The sequence below is a fragment of the Staurois parvus genome, unplaced genomic scaffold, assembly GCF_062004578.1.
Source record: "Staurois parvus isolate SC_StPar_1 unplaced genomic scaffold, SC_StPar_1.0 ptg000154l, whole genome shotgun sequence".
NCBI classification, from domain to species: Eukaryota; Metazoa; Chordata; class Amphibia; order Anura; family Ranidae; genus Staurois; species Staurois parvus.
This window is the reverse complement of record NW_028317950.1, coordinates 12,760,700-12,773,131: the sequence shown is the minus strand read 5'-3', so window position 1 is coordinate 12,773,131 and position 12,432 is coordinate 12,760,700. Positions and strand designations below refer to the sequence as shown.

Here is a 12,432-nt window from a genome sequence, read left to right as displayed (position 1 = left end):
TCCTGTACTGTTTTGTCCTGTTGTTGTTGACCCTGCTTGTCTGACTACTCTTTTGTTTCTTCCACCAGCTACACGCCATTGGTGGCGGCCATTACCGCAGCTGAGGTGTCTCGGGGGCTGCGACCTGGTTCCTGGCTGCGTCAAGTCCATCCCCACCATCAAGGGCCCTGGTGAAGGGCAGCCTGGGACTTAGACTCCGCGCCCTGAGGGACTCCGGTCTGTGGGTGGTGGTTGTCGTCAGCCAGTGCGTTACATTGTTAGGCCTGCCTGTCCGTTCCTCGGCTCCTGCCCTGACAATGGCACTCCCCTATGCTCCAGTATTGGACTGTTCCACTGGGGCCTATTGTCCAATGCAGGGCTAGGGGCCCTGCATCGGTCTTCACGACATCAGTGGGCATTCAACCACTACAGCATAGGAAAGAAGAGGAGGCAGGCACCAATCTTGCAGTACAGAAGAGCGAATAAGTAGCATTTAGCAAGTTCAACTTTTAATGAAAAGGTGAACAACCTCCAAATATCCTGGTCACCTCTCTGGACCCCACTGCACAGAATGGCCATGATGTCCCACACTTTGGTTAGCATGACCACGTGACCATGCTGACCAATAAGCACTAGTTATTGTGAGGATTATGGATGCTCACTGCGGGGCTATGCAACATGGGACCATTAAAGTGGCAGCACAGGACATCACGGTCACTATGTGCAGCGGGGTCCGCAAAGGGTGACCAGAATATCTGGCATTAGTTCACCTTTCATTTTTGAAAAAGGTGAACTACCCTTTAAACGAACATTTTACTGGGAACAGCAGTATTACTTTTTGTGGGCTCTTCTCCCCTATGGCCATTGGATCATCAAGATTGATGCAGGGCCCACAGCCCTGCACTGGACATGAGGACGCTGAAGAACTGTCCACTGCTGGAGCATTGGGCATGAGGATGTGAGGGACAGTCTATTGCCTGAGTGAATGGCAAGTGCTCATTGGTTAGCACGGTCACATGCTCGTGCTGACCAATGAGTTTGCCATGGCATTAGGAAAGCTACTCACTCTGGGGCTTTGCACTGCAGTGTATGGACCACCACACAACTATGTGCAGTGGGGTCTGGGGGGAAGCAAGGATATGTGGACCTAGTTCACCTCTTAATTTTTGGGAAAAGGAGAATTTACCCTTCAACCATATCAAGTCCATATACTTTCACCCCCCTTCCTGCCCAGGCCAATTTTCAGCTTTCAGCACTGTCACAATTTGAATGACAATTGCGCGGTCATGCAACACTGTACCCAAATGACATTTTTAGCTTTTCTTTTGAGACAGACAGAACTTTCTTTTGGTGGTATTTATCCACCACTGGGATTTTTATTTTTTTTTTTTACAAATGAAAGATGACCGAAAATTGAAAAAAATATATTTTTTGCTTATAACATTTTGCAAATAAATAATATTTATTCATAAATCTTGGCCAAAATGTGTTCAACTACCTTTTTGGTAAAAAAAATAAAATAAACCCACTCCTCGGTAAAAGGCAACCTGCCTGGAGTTTGCCAAAAGGCACCTGAGGGACTCTCAGACCATGAGAAACAAAACTCTCTGGTCTGATGAAACAAAAATTGAACTCTTTGGCCTGAATGCCAAGCGTCATGTCTGGAGGAAACCAGGCACCGCTCACCACCTGGCTAATACCATCCATACTGTGAAGCATGGTGGTGGCAGCATCATGCTGTGGGGATGTTTTCCAGCAGCAGGAACTGGGAGACTAGTCAGGATCAAAGGAAAGATGAATGCAGCAATATACAGAGACATCCTTGATGAAAACCTGTTTCAGAGCGCTCTGGACCTAAGACTGGGGGGACAGTTCATATGTCAACAGGACAATGATCCTAAGCACACAGCCCACATAACAAAGGAGTGGCTATGGGCCAACTCTGTGAATGTCCTGGAGTGGCCCAGCCAGAGCCCAGACTTGAACACGACTGAACATCTCTGGAGAGATCTGGATATAGTTGTGCACCGACGCTCCCCATCTAACCTGATGGAGCTTGAGAGGTACTGCAAAGAAGAATGGGAGAAATTGCCCAAAAATAGGTGTGCCAAGTTTGTAGCATCATACTCAAAATGACTTGAGGCTGTAATTGGTGCTAAAGGTGCTTCAACAAAGTATTGAGCAAAGGCTGGGAATACTTATGTATGTGTTTTTTATTTTTAATAAATTGCAAAGATTTCAAAACAAACTTCTTTCGTGTTGTCATTATGGGGTATTGTTTGTAGAATGTTGAGGAAAAAATGAATGCAATCAATTTTGGAATAAGGCTGTAACATAATAGAATGAGGCAAAAGTTAAGCGCTGTGAATACTTTCTGGATGCACTGTGTATGTGTGTGTATATATATATATATATATATATATATATATATACACACACACATATACATACACACACACACACATATATATATATATATATATATAACTGTTGGCACTATATAAATCCTGTATAATAATATAAAAAATGTTTGTGGGTTCTAAGTAATTTTCTAGCAAAATAAAATGTTACATGTGAACAAAAAGTGCCAGTAAAAGCCTGGTCCTTAAGTGGTTAATATTTTACAATGCAGGAGAGGCTGCAAGTTACAACAAAGTAAAAAAGGTGACTCAGACGCAGTGCCTATACCGGGAGCTCAGACGCAGAGCCTATACCGGGAGCTCAGACGCAGAGCCTATACCGGGAGCTCAGACGCAGAGCCTATACCGGGAGCTCAGACGCAGAGCCTATACCGGGAGCTCAGACGCAGAGCCTATACCGGGAGCTCAGATGCAGCTATCGAGGGCAGGACACATCTGTGTCTATAGTTCCCCCAACATTTCATACATTGGACACAATGGGGGGGGGGGATTTACTAAAACTGGTGCACACAGAATCTGGTGCAGGTCTGTCTAGTAACCAATCTGCTTCCAGGTTTTAGCGCCCGGTCATACCGGTGCAACTTCAGCTGCAATTTGCAAACTGAAATCGCATCTAATGAATGTGAATGTCAGTGTCTTAACATGTGCGATGTGCTTCAGCGCAATTTCTTAAGTAGTTCTTGCATGACTTCTTCTGCAGTTTTGCTGCAATTTCACATACATACAGGTGCTGAAACTCAAAAAATTAGAATATCGTGTAGAAGTTCATTTATTTCAGTAATGCAACTTGAAAGGTGAAACTAATATATGAGATAGACTCATTACATGCAAAGCAAGATAGTTCAAGCCGTGATTTGTCATCATTGCGATGATTATGGCTTACAACTCATGAAAACCCCAAATCCACAATCTCAGAAAATTAGAATATTGTGAAAAGGTGCAAAATTCTAGGCTCAAAGTGTCCCACTCTAATCAGCTAATTAAGCCATAACACCTGCAAAGGGTTCCTGAGCCTTTAAATGGTCTCTCAGTCTGGTTCAGTAGGAATTACAATCATGGGAAAGACTTCTGACCTGACAGATGTGCAGAAAACCATCATTGACACCCTCCATAAGGAGGGAAAGCCTCAAAAAGGTAATTGCAAAAGAAGTTGGATGTTCCCAAAGTGCTGTATCAAAGTACATTAATAGAAAGTTTTGTGGACGGGAAAAGTGTGGAAGAAAAAGGTGCACAAGCAGCAGGGATGACCGCAGCCTGGAGGATTGTCAGGAAAAGGCCATTCAAAAGTGTTGGGGACTTTCACAAGGAGTGGACTGCGGCTGGAGTCAGTGCATCAAGAGCCACCACACACAGACGGATCCTGGCTTCATATGTCGTATTCCTCTTGTCAAGCTGCTTCTGAACAACAAACAACATCAGAAGCGTCTTACCTGGGCTAAAGAAAAACAGACCTGGTCTGTTGCTCAGTGGTCCAAAGTCCTCTTTTCTGATGAGAGCAACTTTTGCATCTCATTTGGAAACCAAGGACCCAGAGTATGGAGGAAGAATGGAGAGGCACACACACTGCAAGATGCTTGAAGTCCAGTGTGAAGTTTCCACAGTCTGTGTTGATTTGGGGAGCCATGTCATCTGCTGGTGTTGGTCCACTGTGCTTCATTAAGTCCAGGGTCAACGCAGCCATCTACCAGGAGATTTTGGAGCACTTCATGCTTCCTTCCGCAGACGAGCTTTATGGGGATACTGACTTCATTTTCCAGCAGGACTTGGCACCTGCCCACACTGCCAAAAGCACCAAAACCTGGTTCAATGACCGTGGGATTACTGTGCTTGATTGGCCAGCAAACTCGCCTGACCTGAACCCCATAGAGAATCTATGGGGCATTGCCAAGAGAAAGATGAGAGACATGAGACAGAACAATGCAGAAGAGCTGAAGGCCGCTATTGAAGCATCCTGGTCTTCCATAACACCTCAGCAGTGCCACAGGCGGATAGCTTCCATGCCACGCCGCATTGAGGCAGTAATTGCTGCAAAAGGGGCCCAAACCAAGTACTGAGTATATATGCATGCTTCTACTTTTCAGAGGTCCTATATTGTTCTATGTACAATCCTTGTTTTATTGATTGCATGTAATATTCTAATTTTCTGAGATTGTGGATTTGGGGTTTTCATGAGCTGTAAGCCATAATCATCACAATTATGACAAATCACGGCTTGAAATATCTTGCTTTGCATGTAATGAGTCTATCTCATATATTAGTTTCACCTTTTAAGTTGCATTACTAAAATAAATGAACTTTTGCACGATATTCTAATTTTTCGAGTTTCACCTGTAGAATATAATGGAAATCGCACTGAAAATTGCTAGAAATCGTTGAAAATCTTCACAAATAGCAATAAAGTCTTCAAAAATCATGATAAAAATGCACACAAATCGCAGCGGTGTGACCGGTGACTTATTGCCAAAGCTTAATTGAACACGCTGAAGTTGGAAGCCAATTGGCTACCCTGCACAGCTGCACCAGATCCCGTGCGCTCCAGTTTTAGTAAATCTCCCCCAATGGACACCACATTGTACAGACAGATCTGAACACACCAGGTACCAAAGGCTACACAAGGTAACGATTTCCCCGCTCTGCCTTACATAATCGAGTTTATGACTTCAGGCGGAGATAATCTCATGCAATACGTTCATTCCAGCATCCCGTTACTTCATCGATGACTTATACTTTGATTTTATTTTTACACCCAGCATCACAAGGTCCAATTATTATGCAGGTGGGGCGACTCGGGCGAGCCCAAGAAATGAACACACGCCGTTATTAACACGAGGCAGTTATGCGTCAGGTATGTGAAATGTGCGGTGAGGAAAGTTAAGCCACAGACAATCAGTTGATTGGAATTCGTCAGCGCGCTGGGCAGCGGGTTTATCCACTCCGCCATCCGCCACACACGGTGCATACAAAACTGTACTAGATCAGGCAGGACACTTAACCCTTCCATCTCACACAGAATAGAATGGACTAATCTTAATTAGAGGTCATTAACTGTTGATCCAGGGAAGGTTTGATTCCCAAAGGCTCACCACACATGTTACAATCTGATTGTGCAATCTCTTCCAATAAGTATGTAGTACAAGGGCCTGCCTGATTGGACACAAATTGATTGCATAGTTCAGGCGGGCCCTCATATTATATGGTTTTGGTAGATCTAAAGTGGATTGCACAATCCGAGCATACAATCAACATACACATTACAATCTCCTTTACATCTACCAACAGCTATGTAATGTAAGGCGAATGGCATACAGCCCGCCACACCAGTAAAATGGCTGTACACAACGGTAGTCATGTAAACACAGATGTGAACGTTTTGTGTTCGGGAAATACATTGTACGCACATGCGTAGGTAAACGCTGATGCACAAAAGCATTCACACCACTATGGCCACATACAACCAGCCATCCAGGCTGTGCGGTTCCTGTGCGATTCACATGCAGTTCTGCGCAGTGTGATTTCAGCCCCATTCATTTTGTAGTAGTGCATGCAACTGGATCGCGTGGTACTTTTGTACCATGTGATCCGGTGTGGGTAAACACACTGTTTTTGCGACCTGCTTTTGGGGTGTCATTAACTTTGCACTGACACCTGCTGCTGCAAGGCAGTGCAGAGGGAAGCTGCATGGGAACGTGGCTTTCCCGCACTGCATTCTAGTGTGAATTGACCCTAAAGATTTAAGGCTGCGTTCACACCGATGCATTTTTTTAGTACTTTTTGCAGAAAACGCACTACAGTCCATTTAACATGGTTTCCTATGGGACATGTTCACATCTATGCATTTTTAAGCTGCTGCGTTTTTGGAAAGGGTCAGGGACTTTTTTTAAAAGCAAAAAGCGTTTTTGCTACAATAGAGTTCAATGGAGAATCTGTTGAAATGCATGGTAGTACGTTTTTGCAATGTTTTGTGTTTTGCATTTTTATTCTGGCCAGAAAACAGAATTCCACTTTGAAAAAAAAAAAAAAAAAAAAAAGGATGAACCAAACACGGCAAAAACATGTGTAGAAAACCGCAAAACGAACTGCGAAAAGCATTGCAAAACGGACAAAAAGCAAACTATATAGGTGGGTGTGAACGGAGCCTTACAGAGAGCCCACAAAGCCAGTAGGTGGTTGAGCCACCTGCATCATAAAGGTATATTAGCTTTGGATGAAGTGACCCTTTAAAACAGTGATCTCCAAACTGTGGCCCGGGGGCAGGATGCGGCCCTTTGCTTGCTTTTATCTGGCCCTTGGGGCACCATTTCATTTACCGACAGCAATAATGGGGCACAGTTCCTCCCAATGCCAACAACAATGGAGCCCAATGGCACCAATGATGGGGCACAATGCTTCCCAATGATGATAGCAATGATGAGGAACAGTTCCTCCCAATGGCACTAATGATGGGACACAATTCCTCCCAATGATACCAATGATGAGGAACATTTCCTACCAATGGCACTAATGATGGGACACAATTCCTCCCAATGATACCAATGATGAGGAACAGTTCCTACCAATGGCACTAATGATGGGACACAGTTCCTCCCAATGATACCAATGATGAGGAACATTTCCTACCAATGGCACTAATGATGGGACACAATTCCTCCCAATGATACCAATGATGAGGAACAGTTCCTACCAATGGCACTAATGATGGGGCACAATTCATCCCAATGATATCAATGATGAGGAACAGTTCATACCAATGGCACTAATGATGGTGCACAATTCCTCCCAATGATACCATTGATGAGGAACAGTTCCTACCAATGGCACTAATGATGGGGCACAATTCCTCCCAATGATACCAATGATGAGGAACAGTTCCTACCAATGGCACTAATGATGGGACACAGTTCCTCCCAATGATACCAATGATGAGGAACAGTTCCTACCAATGGCACTAATGATGGTGCACAATTCCTCCCAATGATACCAATGATGAGGAACAGTTCCTACCAATGGCACTAATGATGGGGCACAATTCCTTCCAATGCCACCAACAATGGAGCCCAATGGCACTAATGATGGGGCACAATTCATCCCAATGATATCAATGATGAGGAACAGTTCCTACCAATGGCACTAATGATGGGGCACAATTCATCCCAATGATGAGGAACAGTTCCTCCCAATGGCACTAGTGATGAGGCACAGTTCCTCCCAATAACACCAAAAATGGGGCCCAATGACACCAGTGATGGGGCACAATTCCTCCCAAATTACACCAATGATGGGGCACGATTCCTCCCAATGACACCAAGGATGGGGCATTGTTTACTCCAACTGATGCTGGGACATTTTCTACTCCTGATGGTCACAGTGTGGCCCCTCTAAAGTCTTAAGGACAGTAAACTGGCCCTTTGTTTAAAAGGTTTGGAGACCCCTGCTTTAAAACAAAGACAAGTTTATAGACAGATGGGGCAGGTGACCATCTAATTTCTATGGGCTTCCCTGAGACTTTCCAGAGATAAAGCAATTGGTGAAATGAGAACACTTAGCCAATCATAATTCCCTTCCCTGTGATGGAACCAACCCTAGAGGAGGTTCATGACCTGCTCATCTTATTGACTTAAAATTCAACAAGGTCCAATCAGTTAAAGTGTCTTCCTGCAGATGTCCGAATCTCATGTCTGTGCGATAACCCAGATTGGTGTATATCCTATCAGCCACTACATTATGACCACCCACCTAATATTGGGTAGGTCTTCCCTTTACCACCAAAGCAGCCCTGACCCATTGAGGCATGGACCCCATGAAGATACCTCTGAAGGTATGCTGTGATATCTGGGACCATTAGTAGCAGATCCTTTAGGTTCTGTAAGTCACACCACCTTTGCTGGCTTGTCTTCTTTCCATACTGCATCTTGGTGCCATCTCTCCCCAGGTAAGTGGCACACATGCATCCGGCCATCCACAAAGAAAACATGATTCATGAGCCCAAGCCACCTTCTTCCATGGCTCCTTTCTATCCAAACCAGCATTAACTTTTTCCCTGCAGTAGCTGTTCTATTGGATCAGCCTTCACTCCCCACGTATATATATCAATGAGCCTTGACCACCCATGACCCTGATGCCGATTCTCCTTCCTTGGACCACTTTGGGTAGGTCCTGACCACTGCACACCGGGAACATCCCACTACAGCTGCAGTTTTGGATTTGCTCTGACCCAGATGTCTGTTACAATTTGGCCCTCATCTCTCAAATCCTAACATTTGCCCATTTTTTCTGCTTTCAAACACATCAACTTCAGGGACAACATGTTCACTTCCTGCCTAATATATCTTACAAATTTTTTGATCCCATTGTCACAAGATATTAAATGTTATTCATTTTACCTGTCAGTAGTCATAATGTTATGGCTGATCGGTGTAGCTAGTCATTGTGGGGCTGATTTACTAAAACACGCAGAATCTGGTGCAGCTGTGCATGGTAGCCAATCAGCTTCTAACTTCAGATTGTTCAATAAAGAGTTGGCAATAAAACCTGGAAGGTGACTGGTTTCTATGCAGCCTTAGTAAATCTCCCCCTGTATGTCTATCCAAAAACAGATTCACACTCAACATACTGGTACAGGGGCGGACTGACAACTCATGGGGCCCCCGGGCAATAGGGGATCATGGGACCCCCATGTCCTCGCCCACACCCAAAAAAGCCTATAAAAAGGTACCAGGGGCATCTCATGAGGCCCCTACTGACCCCGGGCCCTCGGTCGGTGCCCGAGTGTTGAAATGGTCAGTCCGCCCCTGTACTGGCATTTCTATTATCACATGATATACCTTATTGTTATTATTCTTGTCTTCTAACTATTTTAATAAAGACAAAGTTTAAAAAAAAAATCCCAAAAAATAGATTCACATCAGATGTCCCCATCACGGTGCCCACGTGTGATGCTGGCAGTGGGGCACAAATGTAATGTCATTGGTTGTTTGTATGCTGGCGGTCCTACCACCCAATGACTGCATAGAAGAGTGGAGCCTTTGCTGGGGGTTGGCCGGCGGTCTGGAGAGGATGATCACTTGGTCCGGGTCAGGACCACGGTCCCTCATTTCCAGCCAAGACTATCAACAAAACTGTTCTGTGTATGGTGATCATTGAGTAGATTGTACAGTCAGGTTGTAACATGTGTGGTGATATTAAAGGTGATCTGACATGGTTCGATCGGCATACAGGTAAGATCAGGAGCTCAGGAGACGGTCTCGGAGGGAAAACATCCCCTGTGGTCATTCAGTTCCAAGAAAACATTTGCACACTTCTGATCTAACCGGAAAATATCATTTCATATGTGTCGGGAATAACGGTGAAATTGCTGGTTGCTCCAATCAGAGGAGAGCGCCGAAGATGTTGTAGTGGATCTGTTTTATTGGCTGCATAGAAATCAGCGATGTAAATATTTCATCAGATTCCCGTGTTTAATATTAATACCACACACAGGAGGATCTCATTACACCCAACCCTGTGCCGCCACTGCGCTCACCGCCAACCACGTCATGGTGCGCTATGGTGAGTGAGTGCGTCACAGCGCATTAACGCCGTTCCAGGACGCTGCAGATCAATACACGATATAAATGTTTGTAAATACAAATTGGAAACTAAAACGCTGAATTATAACCCTCTTGTCCAATCAGAGAAGTGCGATCAGATGTATCTGGAAACTGAAGGGTTAACCCCAAACCTGACACAAAGTAACAATCCAGACACATAACTATTTTCATCGGATCGGTCCTTCCTCCTGCTGATCCCATCCAATCAGGGACATCTGCAATGTGACACTACCAGAGCTCATCATACAACCCCGATGCTGCACTATCACCCCCAACACACAGCAGCAGACAGTGACCAGGGCCGGGCACAGGGACCCCCTTCCCCCCGGTATACTCACTGGACCCGATCAGATCGCTCCTAGTGGCAGCAGATCCCGGACAGACTTGTAGCTGCGATCATCGCTCCACACACTGAGCGCACCTGACACTCTCCACTGCTGTCAGACGTCAGCCGCTCTACCGCCTCTGCTGGCCGAACAGGGTCATTGCAGCCTGGCTGCGCGCTGCGTGCTGCGCTCTGGGTAATGTAGTTCTCTAGGCGGGGGAGCACGTGTGACCCAGGGATGAGAATGTTCGGAGGAGTTTATGAATTATTTGCACAGAAAATTGGGAGGAATTTTTTTTATCAAAACTGGAGCAGCTGTGCATGGCAGCCAATCAGCTTTCATTGTAAAAGATTAAAGTGTCTGTAAAGGCAATTTTTTTTATTTAAAATAAAAAAAAAGTTATATTTACCTGCTCTGTGCAAAGGTATTGCACAGAGGCAGGAAACTGCCCGAGGTCAGTAGGGGGCCCCATGAGATGCCCCTGGTACCTTTTTCATAGGCTTTTTTGAGTTTGCGCAAGTACACAGGGGCCCCATGATCCCCTATTGCCCAGGGGCCCCATGAGTTGTCAGTCCGCCCCTGCACAGAGGTGTCCCTTACCTCCTCTTCCCCCACTGGATCTTTCTCCTCCTTCTTCCTACAGGTGCCCCCCCCCATAGCAAGCCATGAGCTGAGGGGGCACTTGTGGGTGTGTTCCTGAGCTGGGCTGTGTGCATCTATAGACACACACAGCATAGGTTGCTGACTCCGATTCCTCTTTCTGTTTTGGTGACAACTGTAAAATGTTATGTAGCCGATAAATGTACTCATTTAAATTGGAACTAAAGGGTTAATATATTGCCAGCATCTTCTGTTGTGTGCCAGCTTTCAGCCATCTTCATTGGCTGGCACAGGATGACATCACTCCTGCATAGGAGCTAATCATCCCAGCACACTAGGATCAGATTGGCTGCTGAAAGCTGAGCTGTGCATGCGCAGCTCAGTTGATAGTCCAGGGAGCACTGTGAGCAGGTAGGTGTGGCTTATTGCAGAAGAGACATTACATTTCTCTTCTCCAGGACTTTAGGTGCAGGAACTCCCCCCTTCCAAGTCACCCCTTGTCTCAGCCTCTACCCAATTACGAGCGCCATCCTTTGGTTCCACTGTCTACCCACCTACCAGCTCTTCTGCCACCCCTTTTATTGAATACAGAACCAAGTGTCATTTTGTGGTGTTAAGTCATTTGTATGGATTTTACTAAAGAAAACATAAAAAGCAGAGAAAAAGATACCCTGCTGCCAGCTGCAACAGAGCCACTCCTGCAACAATAGACCCCCACCAGCAACAATAGATCTCCCGAAAGCCAGCAACAACTGACCCCTCCATCAATAGTAGATCCTACCAGCAACAATTGACCCTTCAGCAACACTATACCCTTCCTTCATCAAGAGATTACCCCACACAGCAACAACAGATCCCCCCAGCAGCAACAATAGATCTGTTGGCAGCCAGCAACAACTGAACCCTCCATCAACAGTAGATCCCTCCCAGCAACAATTGACCCTTCAGCAACAATAGACCCTTCATCAAGATCCCCCCCCCCCAAACACACACACACAGCATCAATAGATCCCCCAGCAGCCAGCATCAATAGACTCTCCAGCACGCACCAGCACCCATTGTCATTACATACTTTCAGTGCTGGAGGTGGCGGAACAGTGTTCCCCTGCCTTCTCGTTGAAAAAAAGCCCTGCTTTTCTACAATAAAGAGCTGCCTGCTCACAATGGGGTTAAAGTGTTACTAAACCCACAACAGTAAAATCAGTCTGTATATGCAGTAAAGCATGCTTGTTATACTCACTGTGGAACCTAAGGGGTTAATCCTCTGCATTGTGTAAAAAGGCTGTTTGATACTGACTTCTCTGCCCCTCCTCTTGTTCAAATGTCCACACTGATAAGACAGACTGAACCTGTACCCCTTCTGCACATGCTCAGTTTAGTGTGTATTGCTAGAGAGGTTTTTTGTTTTCTTGGGAGAGTACATGTGATCAGCACAGGGCCAATCAGCACTGTCCAGAGAGAGGACAGAGGTTTTGCATCCTCCTAGAGCAGAATGAAAACTCCTCCTGCAAGCGATAACAT

The 12,432-nt window shown here is 45.4% G+C and overlaps 1 protein-coding gene across 1 annotated transcript in view; it reads right to left on the bottom strand.

The window, feature by feature from the left end:
* The window catches only part of LOC149463525 (dual specificity testis-specific protein kinase 2-like), a 142,517-nt gene extending 132,067 nt beyond the window's left edge, over positions 1-10,450 (bottom strand). Inside the window, exon 1 of the mRNA XM_089675063.1 lies at positions 10,324-10,450. Within this exon, the coding sequence (XP_089531189.1) occupies position 10,324 (1 nt within the window). The 5' untranslated portion in view covers positions 10,325-10,450. The remainder of the gene's footprint in view (positions 1-10,323) is intronic.
* Positions 10,451-12,432: the final 1,982 nt, after the last annotated feature.